We start from the raw sequence: 23,281 nt of genomic DNA, 5'->3' as shown, positions 1-23,281 counted from the left end.
GGTGGGAAGCACAGGTGAAATGATACCATTAGAGCAGCTGGCACACTGAAGAGATGGATGCCCCTGGATCCCTGGAAGTGTCCCAGGCCAGGCTGGACGGGGCTTGGAGCACCCTGGGATAGTGGGAGGTGTCCCTGCCCATGGCAGGGGTGGAATGGGAGGGTCTGTAAGGTCCCTTCCAACCCAAACCAATCCATGATTATTGTAACCAAACCCTGCCATCCCAAGGTCCCCAAAGAGGAGAATAACACCCAAAAGAATGTTCAGATCCCCTCCTGGACTGATGAGACAGCAGGTAAAGCACAGGTCCTAATGAATGCCAATTTTCAATCACTGTGCAGAGCCCTCTCAGGGTACAACCAAAGCCTGGACAAGTTGAATTTCAAGCTGCAGCTGTGGTTTTGCAGTAACTGCTCTGCTTTTGCAGCACTTACTGGGTTGACAAAAGACTTCCTTATAGGTGACGCACGTCTTCCCTCTTAGGGGATGTAATTTCCCCCTGCAGCTCTTGGCCAGGGAGCCAGCATTCCAGAATGATGTATTTTAATTAATTTCAGCAATTGAATCCCTTGGCTTGGAGGCATGTGTGATGCAGAACAAAGCACGTGCAATTTGAGGTTAATATTTTCCTTTTCATTCAGAGGACAGAAGCTGACAAAGCTGGTGGATTTTCACACAGCCCAAACAAATATCTGCTTAGGGAAACGGGCCAGGTACCTGCAGAGGGAGGCACAGGGAGCACTGGATCCAAATGCAAACCCCCCTTGGGTCTGGGAAGGGTCTCATTTGGACTTTGCTTCAGGCCTGTTTTGAAGGGGACAAGTGCCCCAAGGTGGAGATTCCAGGGCTGGCCTTGGGTCCTGCTGCTCTGCACAGTGCAGGGAGAAGCGAGGCCAGATCCCTGCTCCTTGCAGAGGCCTGAGCTTTCCTGAGCCTTGGCTCAGCCCACACTCCCTGTGCCAGGCTTCATGGAGAGCAGACAGCACCATTTCACAAGCTTTTCCACTTGCACGCTGAAGCAGGCAATGAATTTGTCTCCAGAAGCAGAAAGCAAGGCAAACTACCCAAGCAAATCACTCTGAGCACAGACCTAAATCTAATTTTACTTGCATTTTTAAGAGGAACTGATCCAAACCCCAGTGAAGTCAATGGAAAAACTCCCATTGCCATCAGAGTGCCCTGCACAGAGCCCAGGGCCTGCAGTGAAATCCCATGTGGAAAACACTGGGAGCAAAGCAGAGACTCATTGTGTGCTGAAAGCAGGAGCACAGAGAAAGAGGCAGATGGAAAACTGGGCATGTTTCTGGGCACAGCCTGTTAAATAATGGTGGCAGAGCTTTAACCATTTGTGACAAGATTCATCTAAAGCTTGTAAGCAGAGTTAAGATGGAAGTTTTAATGTTGATTTACCATTTGTTGATTATTCTCCACTAAAACTTCCCTGGCTTGTGTAGCTCTGCTGATGTCAAGAGGATTTTGCTGGGGTTTTACATCTGCTCGCAATGTACCTCAGACAGTGCAAGGACCGTGAGCTCCCTTTTCTCACAGCAACTGTGCTCTGAGGGCTCAGCACCGGGAACTCCTGCCAGGGGTAGTTATATATCCCACACCACCAAAATCATTACCATGCCATTCCAGGGAGGCAGCTAAGCACATGTTTAGGTTCCACTAACTTCAGAGTTAAACACAGGCTCAAGGGTTGTCCCTTGTGTGAACCACAGCCTAACTCTGCAGTGCTGTTCTGACCAAGTGAGGCATTGTCTGAGCTGTCCTCCTTCCCCACCTGCTCAGTGGAGGCACTGAATTCACAGATTTAATCACCTTTTGCGAGGAGACTGAACAAAACCTTGTCCTAAACACCGAGGAGACCAGGGGTCAGTGTCACTCACCTCGCTGTCTTCTGCAGGAGGTGGGGGAGGCTCTTTGATGATCTAGAAGGATTAAAGAGAAAGAGAATCATAAATTCACACTTTGTTCTTTAGCACAACTCAAATGTCACCAAAAAAAAGAAAAAAAAACACATTCCAAAGGAGAAAACAACAGGATGTGCTGCTGGAACCCTCTGTTACCACAGGCTGTGATCACGGGGTGCCTGTGGGTGCCACTGTCGCCGAGGGGCAGCAGAAGGTGTCCCAGAGCCCTGCCACAGGGACACTCCTAATGACAGCTCCACACTCACACTGCTCATTAGGTCACCCCTGCCCTGTGTGAGGCAACAGAAAATTCAAAGTCTGATATCCCTGATTCTCCTAATCCCAGCAGTTGCCACAGTCAGTGCTGGCTCTGAGCATTGAGGCTTCACCTGAACAACCACACTAAAATCAGCATCTCCTCCTCCTGCCCTCTGCACATGTGTACAAATCCTGCCTCAGATAATTCACAGTCTGAACAAAGGCTGGAAAGCAAAACCACTGTGAAGCAAAAGGCCCTGGGGACATTGCAAAGCAGTGATAACCCCCAGCCTGTCTCCCAGACCATTCTTCCTTTTTCATTCCAGAAGGCTGTGCCAGCGCATGCTCTTCACATTAATGCTTTTCATATTAGCAGGTTAATATAGTTCACTGTCATAAACTTCAAAAAATATAAATATATATAATATATATGGCTCACGGAGGTTTGTAATAAAGCAAGCAGGGTGAGGTTGCAGCCTGGTCCAGGATATTCTCCATAGAAACCATTTCAGTTTATGTGGGTGTGAGGCCATTATTTCATGCAGAAAGTTTGCATCCAGGGCTCGGCAGGCAGTTGGCTGCTACCAGAGCCCTGCATCCAAGAGCAACAGAGAGGTTTCCAGGGGGAGGGCAGCGACAGCAGGCACGTCAGACCCTGTCCCTCACAGCCAGAGCAGAGCCCCTGCACAGCCCCAGCCCTGGCATGGCAGTGCCGCGCCCCAGGATGGGTTTGCTCCAGCAGTTTCCAGTGCATCTGGACAAGGCAGCTCTTTCTGTGCACACCAGGCCAAGAGTCAGAGGCTGTCTGAGCACCAGTGGAGGTGACAGTGAGAGTCCTGAGCTCTGCTCAGAGCTGGGTATCGGGGGCAGAGGCTGCCCTGGCACGGGGGACACACGCGTGGGCTTCAAAATCACCCTGCAAACAAAAAATACAGTCCCAAACAGCAACGGCTTGGCTGTTTAAATGCAGAAAGGGAAAATTGCAATCACATTAAAGGCCCTGAAGATATAAATATTTACAGCAATTCCTCTCACTCGTGTTTTTCCCCCTGTGATGAGCTCACTGTTTTTATTTTCCTCTGCAAAGCCCGAGTCATGCAATGTGGCCATTAATGAGGAGCATGTGCCTCTGGCTGGGGAGGAGACAGGGCTGGAGCAGTTTGTGTCCCAGCCCAGGGCAGTGATGAGTGCTGGGCTCTGCCATTACCTGCTCCTGGGCCACAGGGCTTCTGTTTTGGTGGCCTGCAGCACTTCAGGGAACCCCAGCTAAAGAGACTTTGTGCATTCAATCAGCACTGAATGTGGGCATGCACAGGAGCCCAGAGCTCTCGTGGAAACACAAAATCACTCATGAGGAGGAGTGTGGTGGAGACTTGCTCATCCCCTGTTCTGGCACAGCAGGAGTGTGGGTCAGGTGTGGCTGATGGTCCCCGTTAGGGAGGAAGGAGGGGGGATGGCCCTGAGGAGCTTGAGCTGACCAGCAGAGCTGGGCAGTGAATGAAACAGCACCCATCTCCCTGCCCATCCTGGGATTCCCAGCTTGGGCCGGATAGAAACGATGAAAACTTTGTCATTTTCAAAAAATGATGAAAAGTAGATGAGAAGTGGGTGATACGTCCCAGGGGCTGCCCAGGGAGGTTTGGAGTCCCTATCCCTGGAGGTGTCCAAGGAAGGCCTGGATGTGGCACTCAGTGCTCTGGGCTGGGGACAAGGTGGGGATCGGGCACAGGCTGGACTTGGTGATCTCAGAGATCTTTTACAACCTGAATGATTCTGGGATTCTGTGAAAAGTGGATGAAAAGTTGTCTGCATCCCAGTACTACTCTGTGGAAAGGAAATTCTGGCTATCAGCATGGTTTACTCGGAGGTGTAAGATGGAGACAGCACCATCTCTTCTGTGTCTCCTGACACACTAAATACTGACAGAGTGTGCAACGCACCAAAAAACACAGGAGACTTTTTCAGATTAATTTTGGTCAGTGTGAGGGGGTGGCATTTGTCAACAGACCTCCTTTAGAACCAAATGCCTGAACACAAACCCATCAGACACTGAGAAATTTCAGATACGTGATCCAAAATGTACCTGCTGGAAGAGGCCTGGTTCCCTCCTGGAGCATCCCCTGTTCTGGTGGAACATCATGGGTTCCAGTGGAGTTTCTCTCATTTGCATTGGCACAAAAACATCAGGATAAGCCATCCAAATTTGGTCCAGCAAAGTATCCAAACACAACTTCTCAGCCAGTATCACTGGCAGCTCTGCAGATTGCACACTTGGCAGTGAGGAGATGGCTGTTTTCCACACATTTGCATTCCTCCCCATAACATATGCACACACGTACACACAAACTGACTGACTTCTGTAAACAGATCAGGTGTTTTCTATCACAGGCCGAGAGGGGGAAAAAAAAGACATTCCTTCCATTTTTGAGTGCTTTGCACTTCTAAGAGCAACTGAACTCCCCATAAATTGGCAGCATGGACTGGTTAATTTGGACAAGTCTAGAGATGGGGGAGTTCAGTCTCCTGTGCCTTTGAGCCTCTACGACCTTTCAAAGTTCAAGTCTTACCAAAAAATCTAATTTCTGACTCTCTGCCTGGGTCTTCAAACAGCACAAATCTTTTCCTTCTCCCTTTTGGATTCTTATATTTACAGCTCTGAGTGCATGAAATCCTTATTCTGGGGCACTGAGACCCTTGTTTTGGGGCATTTGAGACCCTTACTCTGGGCACTGAAGGCATCCCAAGCATCCACCAAGCTGCCTTGGTGCCATCCCACAGCAGTGGGCACAGCAAGAGCCGGGGGCAAAGCCAAGGGCCCAAAGGCGCCACAGCCGCTCGCCTGGCACAGGCAGAAACAACTCAAGGACAAGAGTGAAGCTGCCGTCGCAGGGACCCTGTGAGGACACAGCCCACGTGGCCACCTCGTTTTTGCCCTAGCTGCACCTCTGGCCTGGCCAGATGACACCCAGGACCTGCTGAAGGGATCAGCTGGGAGCAGGCCAGGCCCAGCACAGCGCTCCGTCGAGTTTGGCTTGGCAAGGCCGCCCTGTTTGTCCATGTGTGCTGCAATGTTTGGATAACCCCAAGCCATCCCTGGGATTGCTGTGTAGCTGGGTCTCCTGTCCCTGTGTTTGGGAGAAGAACACGATGGTTTGGCCCCAGGTTTGCTCTCCAGGTGAGGAATACCTGAGGGGTTCCACACCATCACCGTGCTACAAAAACCTGGCAGGGCTTTTTTCCAAGGGTAAAGGCCCCTGGGATGGAGAGGTGGCCACTGGCCTTCCTTGGCACAGGAAGGAACTTTGAGAGCAGTTGTCAGCACTTCCACACACTCAGCTGTGAAAATTCAGGACAGTGAAGTAATTCTTTGCCTTTCACCACAGATCCCAACAAGCACGTGAAGGGCAGGTCTCTGTTAGCTGAGCCACTCTGTGTCACAGATCCATGGAGCAGCAGCTGTTTCTGATGGATAACCCAGTGGCAAAGCAGAGGAATGCTATTAGCCACCTCCTGGAAGGTTAAAAGCATTGGGAAGGATGAATTTTCTGTTGCCCTGAAATTTCTATAGTCACTCAGGCATAAGAAAGCACATGTTGAATCCAAACTTTGCATATTCCAGGAATGTGTCTAGGATGTTTTCCATCTTAGGAGTCCAGAAATCTCTACCAGCTCTCAGTGTCCAGCAATCACACAGTAAGTATCCCTGGAGTTTTAGATGATAAATAGGGGCAATATGTTTCTTGTCAGAGGAGCCTATCTACTTTAGGATGGGACAGATCATCATTTAAAATGAAGCAAACAGTACAAAATAAGAAGTAAAGGACTTTGCCTCTAATTAGGACTACAGTTTGGAAGCATGCAGTTAACTGAGCGGATTATTTTTGTCCTTAATTACCTTCACTCTTCTGGAAAACACAGAATATATATTCTTGCTATCTTAACAAACAAGGGTTTTAAATAGCATTAACAGTGATCCGTCTGACTAATTTCCTATTTTTTTTCCCTTACATATTTATAGTTTTGTCCTCTCAGTCCTGTGACAGTTTCATAGTTGAGGTATGAGTTGGGTAAAGGAACATTTCCTTTTTATTTCTGTCATATCTCCTGTGTCTTCTCAGTACCCATAAAATCCTTGGAGATCCGGTCTACACTTCAAAGCTAACACAAGCAGAGGCCTGTCCCAATTTCTTCACCTGCAGTATAATACAATCTTCTTCCTGCTTTCTCTCTCTTTCCTGGGTTGTCTCCACAATGTTCCAGATGATTCATGATCCTGTGCTCCCTTCTCCCCAGATCAGCACAACTGCAGAAGAGCTGTGCCCCGTGTGCCCCATGTGAGTGGGTGGGAATCAGAATCCATGGACCTTTGTAAGGAATCTCCATCCAGCCAACAGGGACCCTGCCATTTTATGATGCCATTAGTTTTAGGCTCTTCAGGGTTGCTGCAGAGCTGATGCATTTCCTCCCCTTCTCTTCCACCAGTTTAGCCATGTGGTTTTAATCTATATTTTCTGTATTTTCTCCATCCAGCTTTTTGTTTCCAAAACTTCTGGTCATCTGCAGTACAGACTGAGAGCCAAACAGATTGCTGGGTTCTTCCATGCTTACTTCCAGAAAACAGCTTTAAAGTTAAAACTGGTGTTAGATGCTTAAATACCAACACCTCATTTATATGCCAGCCACACCCCTGTATTTAAAATCACTGTAGTATGAAAATGAGTGAGGTGGGGCAGATTTTCTACGTGGGCAAATAAGCCAGCCCAGCCTCTCAGGCCACCCTGGACGGCTGCAGAAGGGAGGCAGAGACTCGTGTTTACTTCATAAACCTGGGAGGAGGTGTGATGTGCGAGCGCGTGGGGAAATGCACGTGGGGAAAAGGCTCAGGCTCAGCTGCCCCAGGGACAGAATTCCACTCCCAGCCCTGGAGTGCCCTCGCTGAGCTCCAGCCCAAGGCTTGGGCAGGCTGGGTGGGGCCATCCCCTCAGATATTCCAGGGCAAACCTTCGTGCAGGTCCCGCTCTGGGGCAAAGCGTGGCCCAAGCACAGCTCCCTCATCCTGCCAGGGTCAGTGTCTGTGCAGCACGTGGGCACAGGGGAACCGTCCCAGCGAGGGAGACCATCCCAGCACAGCCAAGCCTTCCAGCTAGTACATTAATTATGCCTTCACTGTGCATCCAAACACTTTAAGCAGCTCCATTTCCAAGCCAGTCTAACACGGTGCCTGCAAAGTCCTCCTCAAGACAGTTCTGGAGGTTTATTATCTCTTTGGCTTACATCTGCATTAAAACCTATTTGATTTATATCAACATTAAACCTGAGGCTCATGTTGGCCTCCTAGCCAGAACAATTTCACCCTTGGACACCTGAACAGCCTCTTGCCCGCACAGTTCCTGCTGTGGATGTCTGCCCTGCTCCAGGTTGCGCTGTGCTCAGGAAAGAGGATGAACGGGAAGACAAGCAGTAACTGGGGGAAGCCAGAAGCTGGGATCTGCTGCTCTGCAGATCTGCTCAGCTCAGGAAAGGTGAGGTCACCCTGTTAGAGGTGTCTGTGTACTTGCCATCATTCTTGTTACAAGCACAGTGTTGGGGAGTTCAGCAGAGCAGAATTGTTTCTTTGTTTTCTGTTATTAAATAAACCTCCTACAACCTTTGGAGAGGTCGGTGCCTGCCTCCTATGCTTTTGTAATATCCTCCACAGGTATCCAGGGAAATTTTGCCTGTGCTGGTCTCAGGCACAGCAAAGAGTTATTATTGTTCTGATCTACTGAGCAACAACTGCCTCTACTGTAAACCGAGTAAATTCCAGACTTCATCCCAGAATACTTCTGAGACCAATAAACTTGGATCCATTTGGAAACAGCATTCCTTCATGGGCGCACGCCAAGGAGATACCGGGTTCCAGATAAACCTCCAGAGGGAGTCTATTGACTCCAGTCCATTTACTCCAGGGACAAAGCTGGCTTGGTGTCTTTCCTGAAGAACTGCTGGATGGTAATGACTCCTATTTAATTAAAAAGCATGCCAAGAGGAATTTCAGGGTTTAGAAATGTGCTTGTCACTCAGAAACAAATTTATACTTGGTAAGAGAAGAGCTTGCTATGTTTTTTTCCTTTTTGCCCTGGACACATCCACAATTATCTCTGAAACATCCCTGGGCTGGAATCCACGGCGATGTCTCCGGGTCTGCGGTTTGGTTATTCGAGGTTGGAGCTCTGGTCTGTTGTGCAAGGCAGTTCCTCTGCCCTTAATTCACTTCTGACAACACTGCATTCCTCCCCGTGCCACTTCCAAGCCAGTCACTAAGCTCTGCTCGGCTCCCTTTCCCCATCCCCTGACAGGCTGGGCACTCCTCCACGGATTTATCTTTAATTTCACAGAATTTTTGGGTGAGCAGTGCTCAGTGGGGTGTCCTGGCTGCTGATCCTCTGCCAAACACACCGGATGCCCTCCCGGAGAGGTGGAAGGGATTTCATACAGGCTTCTTGGAATAAAATCTTTCCAACAACTACAGGGAAGTGTTTGACTACATTGGAAAAATATCAGCGAGATAGTCCCCACTCACAGACCTTGCTAGGAGGGAACGTGGGAGGTAAAGGAGGAGAGTGAGGAAAAGCTTTTATCTACAACAAATGTTTTAAGTAGAGAATTTAAATCTGGAAAATATTAAGCTTATAAAGTTTTATGTGGACCAGAGACTCCCTCTCTCTGCTGCACCCACCTTGCTTATCTGGACTGTTTTTCACACTCAGGGCTGTTACATGACACTGTCCTCACACAATTCCACTGCAGCAGAGCCACAGAACCCTCACAATGACAGCTCCATATCCCCTCCACACCCTGCTGCTTTTATTTGTGCCTTTTTCTCATCAGCTTCATCTTTCTGCTCTAACAGCACCTTAAACCAGCAGCATCACTGAGAGCATTTTCCCTCTGTCCCCTCAATTCTCCCCCAGATGCCAGTGCCAACATCCCCACAGGGCACATCTCCACTGACTTCCATGCAGATGCGCCAACAAAAAGTTGGCCCAGCTCCTCTGGGAATGTGTCATCTAGTTCAGACAAATAACTCTGAGCAACCTACCACGCTGCTAATCCTTTGGCCAATTTTAGAACCAATTTTTTTTTTTATTGTTCTGAAAGTCCAAATAAATATTTTTTCCTTTTTGGTTTTCATCTTGGTACAGAGGTGCCAAACTACTGTGAAGAGAGGCATTTTATCCCCATTTTCAGCCAGGAACAGAAATAGACAACTAAGATTTTTCCTGCAAGATTTCCATCCTTGTTCTGGATAATACATCTCAGCACAGAGACTCATCCTCCAGCAAGTGGCTCCTGCAGTGTGTGGCTCCAAAGCTCTGCATTGTTGGTTTGGTACAACATGGTGCGAATTTACAACACTGGGTCTGTGATTTAAAATCAGGAATAATGATGGTGACCCAGAAACTGGAGCCGGTTTGGGCAGCCTTAAAAGCAGCTTCTGAAACGTTGCACGCAGCCAGTCACCAAACCCAGGCTCCAATTCTGCTGACATTTGTGCGTCCCTAATTCTTGTTCTATATTTGCAGCACGAACAAGATCCAAAACAAGAGCAGAGCTTCACTGCATTGTGTGTTCCACAGTGATGAGCCCTTGCCCGGATCCTCACTGGGAAAGGCAGTGCCAGGGCTCAGCAGGGATGCTCGGGGTGTGACAGGTCTGTGCAGACAAACAGCAGAGTCACGTGAGATGAAAGCTCCTCTCGAGTCCTGTGATTTCCTTCTTGCCTCCTTTGACCTCTTCCTTCTCCCCTGTTTTCTCCTCATTTCCCTCTGCTCTTTTAAAGCATTAACTCTGTGATTGTGCTTTTGAACTTTTGTGAAAGGGCCTGGAGGAAAGACAATGCTCAGTGAAGCACTGTCACTGGGATGTTTCAAAGTGCTTTTCAGACGTGATCCAGGAAACAAAGTTCATCTTGCAAAAATTTGCACACCTAGAAATGTCTTTTCCTTGCACCTGAGGCAGAACCAGGACTCCAGCGTGGGTTGATGAGCCCTGCCTTTCTACAGGAGCCCTCCAGCATGGGCATGCTGACACTGGGGTTAGAAAATCCAGAACAGGCATGGCAAGGAACACATTTCTGCAAACGATTTCCATTTTGTGACCAAAACACAAGACTTAAAGGCTCCTGACAAGGTTTGGATGTTGGCAACATTGCTGTTCCACGGGTCTAATCCCAGGCTGGGCAGATGAAACAGAAGCCCAAAGCAGAGGCAGCAGTGGCAGAAATGCTGCCCCGTTCTGGGATCAATCCTGTGGAAAACTCTGCCTCCCTCCCCCTCATTTCTTGCTTTCAGGCAGCACTGAAATGCTGCTTTGTGCTGATGATTGCTGTCACTTACCACAGTGCAGCAGAGGGGCCAGAACCACCAGAGCAGAGCCAAGGCCAGCAGGAGGAAGAGGATCAACAAGGCGATGGCCAGGATGGTCCCGTCAGACTGGAGGAGAAGCACAGAGAGCATGTGACACCTGTGACACAGAACTGTCCTCACACAGATCCTCCCCTGTGCGCCCTGCCCCCAGCTGTGTCCCAAAGGCCCTTCTCCATTTATTGCCACATTAATGATAATGATCAATTAGGTCACACTCCATTTAATTTTCAGACAAGATGCAGCTTTCCTCTCCTTACACATGCAGATGTGGCACCTGCCCTCCCCCACACCTCACTGCAGAGAGGCCGAGACCTCTCATTCACTTCACAGGTTTTCCATCAGTTTTCTGACCCTCACAGTTACATAAAACACAGATTAAAATGAATATAACATTCCTCAGACTATTTAAGTGAAGACTTAGAAAAAGATTTTAAGGAGAGCTCACACCAGTGTCATGGAATCATAGAGTGGTTTGGGTTGGAAGGGACCTTAAAGCCCATCCAATGCCACCCCTGCCATGGGCAGGGACACCTTCCACTGTCCCAGGTTGTTCCAAGCCCATCCAACCTGGCCTTGGACACTTCCAGGGGTGAGGCAGCCACAATATTGGCAATGTTTCACTGCAGTTCAAGCAACTTCTTTGCAGCTCTTTCCCTCCTGCAGCACAAACTTGACAGCGACGTTGGTGTTACAGCTGACTCCAGACAGAAAACTTGCAGTGAGATCTCCAGGGCACCATGACCCAGGTCCTCCTCCTCCTCTCAGCTGTGCTGACTCAGAGCAGCTCTGCCATGAGCTTTCCAAGAGATCTAAACATCCGTCACAAGGACACACAGGGAGTATCCCCATCATTAACTCCAGAAGATCCCCTCCTCTCTGGCTGGAACACTTCTCCCAGTTAAAACGCGTTTGCAATTCTCCAGTATTGATCAGCACTGCAAACTGCTGCACAAGCCAGCTCAATTCAGCTGTCAAGCCCCAAATGTGCATCACTTCTTGCTGCTCAGATTTAACCCAAACCAGACGTCCCTGTCTCCCTGAGGTGTGCCAGCCTCCCTGTACCACTCCTCCCCGGGACTGTGCTATTCCCAGACCAGCAAGGCCTGACCTAAGGCTCTTTGAGAGGTTCTTGCTGCAAGAGCCAGACATTTAAACCCCCCCACCCAATGTCAAGGCCACGGTGCCAGACTGAGGACACGGCCAGGACAGACTGACCCGAGGGGTGCAAGAAATGGGTGCCTGCTTAAATCACTGCAACCCAAGGGCCAGATGACCTCCCATCATTCCAGAACGGGAGAGTCATGGAAGAACGACCAGGTTGAGAGCATTTTCCAAACTCTCTGCTGGTGCAGAAAGAATTTCTGGAGAATTTGGATCAAGACAACCTGATCTTTGACACTTGGAAGCAAGAGAAGGCAATCCACACAGGAGAAGAATTCACCCAAGGCATGTCTGGAAATGGAACTTGGACCCCAACACACACAAAAAAAGCTCTGTTGAGAAGACAGAGCTGTACATTTGGGGCTGTTGCTCCAGACAAACAGCAAAAAGGCACATCCATCATCTGCAAAATGCAACCTGCTGGCATTCAAAGCTTTATAAAATGTGATCTCAGCTCTTTATTGCCACAAAACTAGAAGAAATCAGGCTTTCTATGTCTAATCGTTATCTGCCCCCTCAGCCCCACATTAAAACACATATTTGCTCATTAAGAGTATTCTAAAATCAATTTGCAAAAATGCAAAACAAATTAAAGTGGCTTTTAAACTGTTTCCTGGGGACTTTTTGGTTTGTTTTTAAAAATATAATTTGTTTTTACTTTCCTTTCCCCCAAGAACAACCTGTAAAGACCAATTTTTGATACCCCAACACATCTGTTCCTCTGCAATGCAGCTGGTCTGGCCAGCTGGGGTTTTGCAGCAAATCAGTCCAGAAGACTGGGCAGGGTTGGAGGTGCCAGATCTTCCCAGTCTCACTCAGAATTGAGCTGTCACTCTGTGTAATGTCTATAGTTTTATACAGCCAGAACTGGGCTGAGATAGAAGCTGCCACTCAGCCAAGCTGAATGATAAACAGGAACAAAAATCTGCCTGCTCAAGAGTTTGCAAAAGTTCCACTGGCACTTGGAGATCTCTCTCCCAGTCTTATACAGCTGGTGAAAGAGGGCTGAAACATTTCAAATGTCTGTTCTCATTCTATTTTTTTAAATCAAAATTTGGAAGAACAATGCAAACGCTCATGGAAACACTGAACCATGGAATAATGCAATGAGCGTGTTTAATACTTATTGAATACAGGCTGGCAATTCAGACCAGGAAAACAACTTTCATTTTAAAAAGGGAATTTTTACAGCCAACTAGAAGCTGTTTCATAAGAAAAGATCAATGGAGAAAAGCCTGGCTAGCCCCTGAATACACACAGTTATCTGTGATGAGTGCTACTGTCACAGGGATTCACCTTACACAGGTAAATGTGGGGCTGGGACCCACAGTGAGATCAACAACCTAAAACTCCACAGCTCCTGACCAGCTGACAAAAAGCCAGACAGCAAAGGTAATCTCAGAGCTTGTGCCAAATTACTGTAAAACTTTGGCACTTTGCTTCCTGAGAACTGTTGGAGACCTGGACAATACCTGGACTTGTTCTTTTGAAACCCCTTATCTTACCAAGAAACAGTAAGAGAAAAAACCAGTGGGCTCTTTCCATGGCCTCTCAAGGTGCTCCACATCTGAAGTGCTAAAACTCTCCCACACAGGCTCTGAAACAAATAAGCTGTGGGGAAAGAGAGGCAGCTGTACCTTGAAGACTCCTTTGCCCTGCCAGAGTCCAGCAAGGCCAAGAAAAGGTGGTAAGTATTGCTGGCAGTGGGAGTACAGTGGAAAAGAACCCCTGGAAGATGTTGTACAATAGAGAAAAAGCAGGAGATCTGGAGCAGGACATGTAAGAGCCATTTTGTCATACATAGGGGGGTGTACAGATACATAGAGAGAGAATCTCAGAATCACAGAGTGCTTTGGGTTGGGAGGGACCTTAAAGCTCACCCAGTGCCACGGGCAGGGACACCTTCCCCCAGAGCAGGCTGCTCCAACCCCATCCAACCTCCTCTCCGCTACGGAGCTGTCAGGGACGTGGGAAGCCAGGCTGGGACTGGGGGAATTCCCTGGCCAGGAGACACCAGCCTGGCCCTCCTCTTGGATTGCAGGTTCTCCTCGAGAAAGGAGGGAAGGGATGGCAAAGTCTGATCCAGAAACTGCCCTGGGGTGTTTCCTGCCAACCACTGACCCACCAACCCTGGGGTACGTCCCACAAGGGAACGGCTCCCTGGAGGCACACACGGATCCCGGGAAGAGCCGACCCCAAGGCTCAGTATGAACGAGGTGCACATTTCTTTAGCAGCCAGGGCAGAGGGATGGCCCCTCCATGGCTGGGCCACGGAGGAAATGACTCCTCCTCAGCATTCATTCTTTTGCTGCTCCCTGCTGAGGTTGCTGCTCAAGACCAGGCTCCCAAAATTCTGCCCCGGGAAGTGTGGATACAATCATGAGGCAAGACAAAGCTAAGGCAGAATCTGTGGTACGAAGGCCCCTCTTTCATCTTACGCATCCTCGATGCTTCTAACACAGAAACAAAAATAAATCCATTCATAGAAAAACATAAATCAGTCCATTGGAATTTCAATGGAACTATGGCATAATCCTGAGGGTTTTCCAAAAAATGCTGCTACACAGCAGACGGGCATTTTTGGTTGCATTTGGGTTTGTTTTTTTAATCTTATTTTTAAGATTTTATTTCCTAGTTTCTCGCTTTACTGTGCTGGCCTTTGCTGCACACAGCAACAGAAACCAATGTCTACCATTTATCACATACAGGAATTTTTTTAATATAACAGAAACAATGTGGCCTAATTTCTAAAAGGAAATGAAAACTCACTGCTCTGCAGGGTCAGCCTCTGGTCCGTGTCTGTGGAGCTGCTTGAGCAGGAGCCAAGCTCAGCAAGGGATGTGAGCACAAAGCACCTGCTTGAGGTCACCCAGCAAAGGTGTTCTCAGCTCCTTTCCCCTGTTTTCTGAGCTGTGACAGAAAATGCCCCTCTGGCAATGATCTGTTTCCCTCCTCTCCTTCCAGAGCTGAAAGGAGATGAGAGCTGCAAACACTTTTCCAGCATCCCATTATTTGCTTTACAAGCCAGTGCAAACACCAGAGCAGCCTCCCTTCCCCACAGGCTGGACAAACCCCGAGAGAGAGACGCCTTTGTCTTGAGGAGCTCACCCTCCAAACAGAGCAGGCAAACACACGGTGGGAAGGAGGAGTGATCATTGTGCCCTCTGTTACAAGGGAAAATCTTTGGTCAGGGAAAATTCTCCAACCCTCGATTGCTGTGTTTATCCTTATGAAAATCACGGAACTTTTCCGTCAGCCCCCCGGGCTGAGCAAGGGAGGCTCCTCACAGGCAGCTCCCCACGACTCTGATGGGGTAAGAACCTGCCAGCATGACCTGGACACACACGATAGCTTTGGGATAAGTTTCCTTCTGAAACTCAGTTTAAATTGAAATCACATTTTCAACAGAAAAACATTTCAATAAAATTAAACATTTCATTTCAGCATGCTCTGTTTCAACCTCATTATTAAGTGGGGTTTCACCCTTGGAGGTGCACATGTGTGCAGAGATCCTGGACTGCATTTCCTCTTTAACCTCAGCACTGTCACAGGAGCACAGGCTGCACAGCCACAAACTATTCTGATGTTTTCAAATTAAAGCTTTTCAAAACTTCCATCCTGTCCTGCCCCCACCTCCAATTTATTGGTCTCTTCTTCCCAACCCATAGGGACATGGGTTTTGCAACATGACAACCACACTTCGGGGTGTTACAAACCAGCCCATGGAGCAATACTGGAGTGAAATAATCTCTGCACGTTTAACTCTTTGGGTGACCTGTGGCAGCAAAAACGTTCCCTGCCTACAGTACTTGTAGCATTTAAGAGCAATTTCTTGTAGAGGCAAACCCAAAATCTCATGCCCTGGAGCTCCCAGCGAGCAATGCCTCAGTTAATAACAAACACCCAGGTCAAGGGCCCAGGAAAATCTCATCAAATGGACTCTGCAGCTTCAAAAAGCCTCTACTGACACCCCAGGGAGGGCCTTTGGATGCCTGCAGACCCAGGGGCACTGATCACTGGCACAGCCCTAATTGTGCCCCCCAGAACAAAGTCAGCTTGAAAACCTCCACGCTGAATTACATTGCACTGACACCCAATTACAATTCCTTTGAATTAAAAGCAAAAAACAACAAACCCAACAAAAACAAGCCTGCAGGGAAAGGTCATTGGTTTTTACTACCAGGCTGCAGTTCTTGCTTGATTTTCTAATTTAAAGGTTAAATCCATCCACTATTGATTAACACAAGGGCGCAAATTCCTTCAGCCTTTCAAACTGCCCCCGGGAGAAAGCTGGGACACCCAGCTGTAGTGAGGCTGTGCCAGTCCCCACCCTCCTTTTGGCAGCTGCAAAACCTCTCCAGGTTAAGAGATCGAAGTTTTAGCTGACTCTGATGGCTCCTACACCCTTTCAGCTGGAACTGTCAGACCAGAGGGGCTGTTTCTATCACAAATTGTGACTCTGCCCCCCGCCTGACACCTCAGCCAACATCCCAAGCCATTTATTGACCTGCTGACATTCCCTGCTCCCAGCCAAGAGCTGCCCAGGAAGAGCTGGGTTATGCTGTCCCGGCAGTTTTCACCTCCCTTCCAGTTTTGGGTCTGAGAGATACCAGTGCAAGAGGTCGTGAGTGGTTTTTCCTCTTCTGGGAGCATTTTAGAAAATGAACAAAGGCTTATTTCAATTCCCATCCTGGCTTTCCTCCGAGATGCTCTTTCTGCACTGCAGAACTTGGCCCTGACTTCCTGCCCCCAAACATGGCCTTGGCAACTCTTTCCTCTCTTGTACATTCCCTTTCCTGACCTTGCCTGGTGTGCAGTGCCTGGGCACACCTGCACATTCACAACACAGCATTTAACAATTTCTCTCTCTTCCAGTTCTCCAAACTCCTCACACAGCACAACAGGAGTAATTCCTTTTCTAAGAGCTCCCCAACTCCACCAGCACCACTTGCTAATTCTTCCAACAGGGAGTCAAAGACCAACTGACTTTTCTGACTGTTCATTTTTGGTCTTTTCTTGCCAGGAAAGGAGCTGTCTTCTTCAGCTATGCTCTTAATTGAATTTTTGCTTCCCTGGATTAACTCCAGAGAGTCCTTGAAAATGGACAGTTGATAGAAAATGACAGCTACTACTTACAGGGAAAATGGGATTTGTACAGATTATTTACACGTTGCATAGGAAGGCTTTGTTGTGGAGCTACATCAGAATATGAATGGCAGAGCTTTTCAGACCATGGAGCTGCTGGCTTTATTCCTTCTCCCACTGAACACCCATTCCTGGGGAGCAGATGGGGTTGGGGTTCAGGGCATTGGCACCAAGGTGAGCGTGGCACTGCTGCCATAGGGGAAGATTTTGGAGAGGGCATTCCAGACCTCTCTCCAAACCTGACCATTCCAGAAACACAGCACAGAGGGGAGCCCAAAGTGCTGATTGCTGGTTTGCACACACGGAAGATAACCTTTGCTGTTTCCCTGTGTGTTACCATCATTTCATTTCCCAGCTCTCACTCTCCCACCCGAGCTGCAGATGGTCCAACAGACCCAATTCCCTGATCTGAAGTCAGTTAAACAATTTGGTGCACATTTTGAACAGGGGTATTTCCAGGACTGCAGCCCTTGTAACCTTAACTAAAGAGAGCATTGTAGTCTCAGTAAACAGTTTTACCTTTAAAAAGGATTTGAAAACATAAAACACTGCTACAAAGACAAAATGTGTGTTTGCCCAGGAGGAGTCTCCTCGATTAGTGAAGCCTGAGATACAATTTGCAAAGCAGCCACTGAATGTCTCTGCATCCAGCTTTAGATGCAGGATCTAGGTTTGAGTTCTGGCTGCTCAGCTGCACTGCAAATCCAGGTTCCCAGTCTGGAGGCATTGGAGTTACAGGCAGTGCCATGGAGCACAGGCATTTTCAAAAGCGTCCTTACAGCTATTAAACAACAGAAGACCAACAGGTATTTCATCTCCTATAACCCACAAATAATAATTCTATCCCTGGGAGAAAGCATATGAGGAAGGAATAATTTTTCTCTAAGAATTGTTTCCCAGGTCCTGCCTCACATGAGTAAAACACAGCAAACCCCTATGTGCTGACAACAGGCAAATACATTTTTGCCAGTGATCAATGAACTAGAACTGAAACTTGACTAATAAAATAAATTCCCTTCTTTTAAGGCATAAGGAAACCTTTGTCAGTTTTGGAATACAACCTCTCATGTAAGCTCTGAAAACTCTCTCCATACAATCTTGTCCTTGTTGAACAAGGATCGAGTTCAAGTGACACAAAAGCCTTTTCTCAGCTGGTGCCTCAGCCTTTGTGGGCCACAGAACCCTTCTGGTAACTGATGTTGTACATCTTGGCCTCTCCCTTATTCTGCACAGAAACCCAGTGGCCTTTGCTGCACAGGGACAAAAGCAGGCTGGGGACACATTTTTAAGTCTTTCTGGCAACACTGCTCTGGCTTCCCAAAAATTGCTTTAGGTCAGTTCACAGGAAAATTAAAGCAGGGCCTCACCCATGGCCTGTACAGTGACAGGTCTGCCCACAGATGAGTAAAGCCAAACACACTGAAGTATGAAGGATTGCTTGGAATTCCAAATGAATTCCTTCACTACCCCCTGCAGCATGACTCATTTCATGCCCTGTTCCCAACAGCCAGGACTCAGCAGAAGCAGCATCTTCAGCATTACTGGGAGTTACAAATTTCATCATCCCGGTTCCAGCAGAGCCTGGGTGCAGCAATTCCCCGCTGACAACAGCGGCTGCAGCCACAAACCACCCACTCCAGGGGAGAACCCAGCACATTTTTGGCTCCCTGCTGGTTTCCATGCAGAGGGATCAGGCCAGGTAAGGAAGGCAGCAGAGCTGCTCCTTGTTCCCTGTGCCAGGCAGGCACAGACACCTCCAGGGCACAGCCAGCGCAGATCTGGTCCCTGTCCCACCACAGACACAGCCTGAGGCGTTTACTGAAGGCTGAAGAGCTTGGCCACATCGTGGCACACAAGACACACTAAATGTCACATTGTCACACCTTCAAACTCACCTTAGAGGGGGGAACACATCCTTCACACCAGGCTTACCCAACCTGGCAGCCCTACTACCGACATAACACACACCTGCTGCTGAGTCCCACCACCCCACAGAAGCATTTTAGGAGTCAAAACTTACACAGTGCGTGCTGGAGATGATGACAGAGCTGGAGATGAAGCTCAGACCATCGTTCATACTGACTTGAAGAGCTGCTTCCCTGAAAAAATCCAAGAAACAAGTCAGGGCAGCTCATCCACAGCCCTCAGTCTGATACCATCCCGGGCCCTGGGCTGCTGGTGCTCAGAAAAGCCTCTTGTGCAGATAATTCCCACTGGTGGTGCCCTGGCCCCTGTGCTCCAGTGCACAACTGCCAGTGATCATGAGGGAATGTCAGCCTGGGACCCCAACAGGAGCAGCAGAGCACAGGGAGGTGACCCAGACCCATCTCCCCACAGGCAGAGTGAATATTGGGGTAGGAAAAACGTACATGCCAACTTCTCTCAGCACAGGAGCTGGGCACAGCAGGTAGGTGTCCTCCACCACAAAAGGCTTCTCATCTGGAAAAGAGAAAGAGTGGGATTACTGCCAAATCAGTACTACAGGCCTTAGAGAGCAAGTTTAAATAATTGGTTTTCCTCACTCTTGATACATAAACAAGATGGGGGATAAAGAGCTGCCTCACATGTCTGAGCCACAGCACAGCTGAAGGTGTGGAGCTTTTTGGGAGGACAGAGTACAGGATCACTCTGTGCAGGAGCCCAGCTGGAGCTGCAACAGGTTATATAAAAGTGGAGATACCCAAGTAAAGAAACGGTACATTATGGAAAATTTTGCATTTCAAGGCAGAAACATCTCCCCTGGGCCACTGAGATGAGTTTGCTCACATGGGTGGTGGGAAATGATGCTCAGGGCACCAGCAGCAGAGCACTCCTGATCCTGCTCTGTTCTCAGCTCTCGCGAGCAGGGTCTCACAGCTCATTTTGCTGCATTTATGAGTCATAAAGAGGTACTGACTACAAGAATCTATCCCATCATGCAGGAGCAGGACTCACAAAGCCAAGCATCCCTTCCCAGACATTCCTAGAAGAGGTTTCTGCTGGGTACAAAGTTTTAGAAAGCAGTAGTATTGCTCTGGTAATTCCTGTCACACATTAGAGCCCCTGTCTCATACCAGTGTATTTCTTTGCTTTGGAAGCAATATAAAAGGATATTTCCTCATACAGGCTAGGAACTGTTTATTTTTTACACTCCATTAAAAAAAGGGGGAAAAAAAAAAGAAAAAAAGAAATGGCAATGAAAAGTTGTAACCTTCCCTGAAGTTCTCCTTGCAGCACATCCAGGCCCTCAGTTTTGCAATGGAGCTACCAAACCAAGGAGCATTTCCCACTCTGCACAAGGCAGATGTGCAGTGGTGGCACATCTGGTCCCACAGTGCTGTTCTCACCCTGATTTATGACTGTATCATTAACTCCCACGAATTTATGACATTGTCTCAGCGCACACATGCCAAGAAAATGAAGATCAGTGTCTTGTTTTCTCCTTTGCTAGCTCTGGCAGCCAAGGCCAAAGGCTTCTCCGTGCCAGCATTCACTGAAACAAAAGCTGCTTAATCTTGCAGGGCCTTTCCCTTAGTTCTCATTAGGTTTTTGTTTCTCTTTCTGTCCCTTCCCACTCCCAACTCCCATCAGTCCATGCCTCTCTAGAAAGTTTATCAGCCCGGAGTGCCCCGGGGGAGCTCCTGGCTGGCCAGGCTGGCTGCAGGCAGAGATTAGTTTGTTTGGAGAATGTTTGTGTTTCACCGCAAAAATGAGTGACTGTTTCCCTCTGCTCTAAACAAAAGAGGATCCATTTGGTTTGCATAACTCTGGCCCATCTGACTCCTTCCTGGAAAACTGACACAGGGAAAGCAAACAGAACAACACTTCTCATCTGCTCTCGCACCAGAGCTGGGGATGGAGCTGGGGATGGAGCTGCTGCAGGACAGAGCTGCTGTGTCCCAGTGCTGCGGGAGGTGCGCTGAACGCTCCCCAGCTCCAGAGCTGCCAGAGCCTGGGATCTGTGGTTTGGACCGCTGACAGCGGTGGTGGAAGGGCTGGGGAGGGAGGGTGGAGTGCTCGGCTTACTGCTGAGTTTGCTGCCCTGGACGTCATTTCAGTCCCTGCTCGGGGCTGGCCAGGGAATGGGGCGGGAATCACTTTGCCTCCTTGGACAGTTTTACAGAAGGGATGCCCTTGATCCCCTCCCAGGCACCGACCATGGGCAGGGCTTGGGCACCTCCAGGAAACAGCTCAATGCCTCACTTCTGAGTTGGCATTCCACCACAGTAACGGGCACAACTTCCTCCTACTTGTGCATCCCTCCTTCAAGCAAAATAAGGTCATGCTGTATAAACCCCCCAGACAACCCAAACTGGCCAGTCCTGAGGCCTGAGCCGTTCAGAGCAGGAAGGGATGAGGGTCAAACCTCCCACAAAAACACATCTGGATGCCATTTCAACCAGGTACCTGATACTGCTCAGACTCCTGCCATTCTATACCCAGAGTTCCTACACCTGAACAGCTAAATGGAGCCTGGAAAATCTATTATTCCCAGCAACAGTGAATAATTTCTTATGCCATTAGCAGGGTGTAACCTTCTGGCAAGTCAGGACTTGGAATATTTCCCAACCATAATAATAAAAGCTTCAATATATGCAGGATGCTTTAACACAAAAGAGCAAACTTAAAAAAAAAGAGAGATTACAAGAACCCAAGGAAGGTGACAGATAGCAGCACTTTCTTGTAGCCATATAACCATGCCAGAATTAACAGCCTTCCCTCTGGTTAATGGTTCATCCCATTGCTCATCCCACTGGTGCACTGAAATCGGACTGCAAGGATCCATTACAGGAGGGTTTAGGAGAGCCCAACATTCCAAACTGCCACTGCAGTGCTGATTGCAGGACTCGCAGGGTCAGCAGTGCTTTGGTCCAGACAAGGCTGCAAAAGCTGTTTGCCAAACTTCCCATATATCACACACTAACAGTTTCCTTCTGCTCTCCCTGTACTTATGATTTGCATTCAGCTGAAGTACATCTCAGAGATGCTTTGCCCTGGTCTGCTGTTCCTGCAGGAGGGGAGACTCCAGTCCAGCCTGGCTGGTGTGGAGGCTGCTGCTCTAAGAGGGCTCTGCACCTCATCCCACCTGAGATGGCAGCTTCCAGTCATCCTGAGCACTTCCATTGTCCCTTTGTCACCTCAGATGAGCCAAAACACCTCCCAGTTCTCTGCCCCACCTACCAAAGCTGGGTCTCTGTTCCCCCTGTCTGACTCCCCCTCTCATGCCACTCTTGTGACAACTCTGCAAGCAAAGTTTGTGTTTCAAACCCACTTTGTGGGAGACGGGAATGCAGGAAGACACTGGAACTCTCTCTGAGCTACAAAAACTGCCTACAAGAAAGACCCATAAATAAAAAATGTTTTGTTAATGCTGTAATGAAAACCACATTGAGATCAGCTGTAATTGCTCTGCTTTGTGCAGGGACTCACGAGCCCTGAGCGCCAAAGCCTTCCAGAGCAGGGTGAGGGGATAGGGAACAGATAAGCACGGAGCGGTGATATCACATTCCCAGCAGCCTCTGGATGGAGGGCAGGGATTTGCTCTGAGGGGTTCATGGGCTGAGCAAACTGTTCAAGGGGGCTACAAGGGAAGCTGGCAGAGCACCCCAGTGTTGATCTGCTCACGTCCTGCACCATCACAGGGTCCCTTGGGCAGGAGCCCTGGGCCAGCACGGCCCCAGCCCCAGGGCTGTCCCCATCAGCTCTTCACTGGTGCCACACAGAGCACTGGGGGAGCCCGGCAGAGCTCCCACCCTGCACATGGGGGCTGCTCCTCCCTCAGCACAAATCCCCACTGCAGGGAACGCTGCTGGAGGCAAAGGCACAGGAGTCTGGGTTAAAAGTTCTGACACTGCAATTTGTTGGAGGCCGGGGCAGCATTTGAGGGAAGCACAACCATTTCTTCCTTCTTCGTGTTCTTTGACAAGCAGTGACTTCAGCCACCCTTCAAAAGCAGAGGCCAAGCTCCCCTTGGTGCATGTTCTCACCTCGGAAAGATTGGAGGCACGGATTGTGTCCCTCACAAAGGTCACACCCCCCAGGACACCTGAGGGAGTTGGTACAGAGAGGGACATTCTCTAATAGCAGAGTGGGAGGAGAAAAGCTGCTGTTAGAAAATAAAAAGATTCAGAGGTGGGTTGCAGTGACAGGATCAGGCAGGGAAATCAGGGGTTAGAGAGTGGAACTGCAAAGCAAAACATTCCTGTGCTACGAGTGACAAAGCTGCAAGAAAGTGAAGAGGATATCACAAGGAAAGTGCTGTGCTGCCGGGAGAAATGAGAGATGGGGAAATGGAGCAATCTGCTAGGCTTTAAAAACAGAAGACAATTTTTAGGAGATATTTGTTGGGCAGTCTGGGGATCCAGTCCCCATCATCCCACTCTCTGCTGATACCTGGCACTGTCCTGCTCCCAGTGT

At 48.7% G+C, this 23,281-nt stretch overlaps 1 protein-coding gene across 1 annotated transcript in view; it reads right to left on the bottom strand.

The window, feature by feature from the left end:
- Nucleotides 1-23,281, bottom strand: part of ANTXR1 (ANTXR cell adhesion molecule 1) — a gene marked incomplete at its 3' end in the record, with an annotated part of 67,429 nt that overhangs the window by 25,860 nt on the left and 18,288 nt on the right. The window contains exons 10-13 of the mRNA XM_042029580.1: nt 19,255-19,324; nt 18,906-18,984; nt 10,550-10,645; nt 1,890-1,931 (exon numbers count right to left, since the gene is read on the bottom strand). Of these exons, the coding sequence (XP_041885514.1) occupies nt 1,890-1,931; nt 10,550-10,645; nt 18,906-18,984; nt 19,255-19,324 (287 nt within the window). The remainder of the gene's footprint in view (nt 1-1,889; nt 1,932-10,549; nt 10,646-18,905; nt 18,985-19,254; nt 19,325-23,281) is intronic.

This window comes from Corvus kubaryi, unplaced genomic scaffold (assembly GCF_017639235.1).
Source record: "Corvus kubaryi isolate FWS band 111438036 unplaced genomic scaffold, C.kubaryi_AGA036_p1.0 37326, whole genome shotgun sequence".
Classification (NCBI taxonomy): domain Eukaryota; kingdom Metazoa; phylum Chordata; class Aves; order Passeriformes; family Corvidae; genus Corvus; species Corvus kubaryi.
This window is presented reverse-complemented; position numbering and strand designations above follow the sequence as displayed.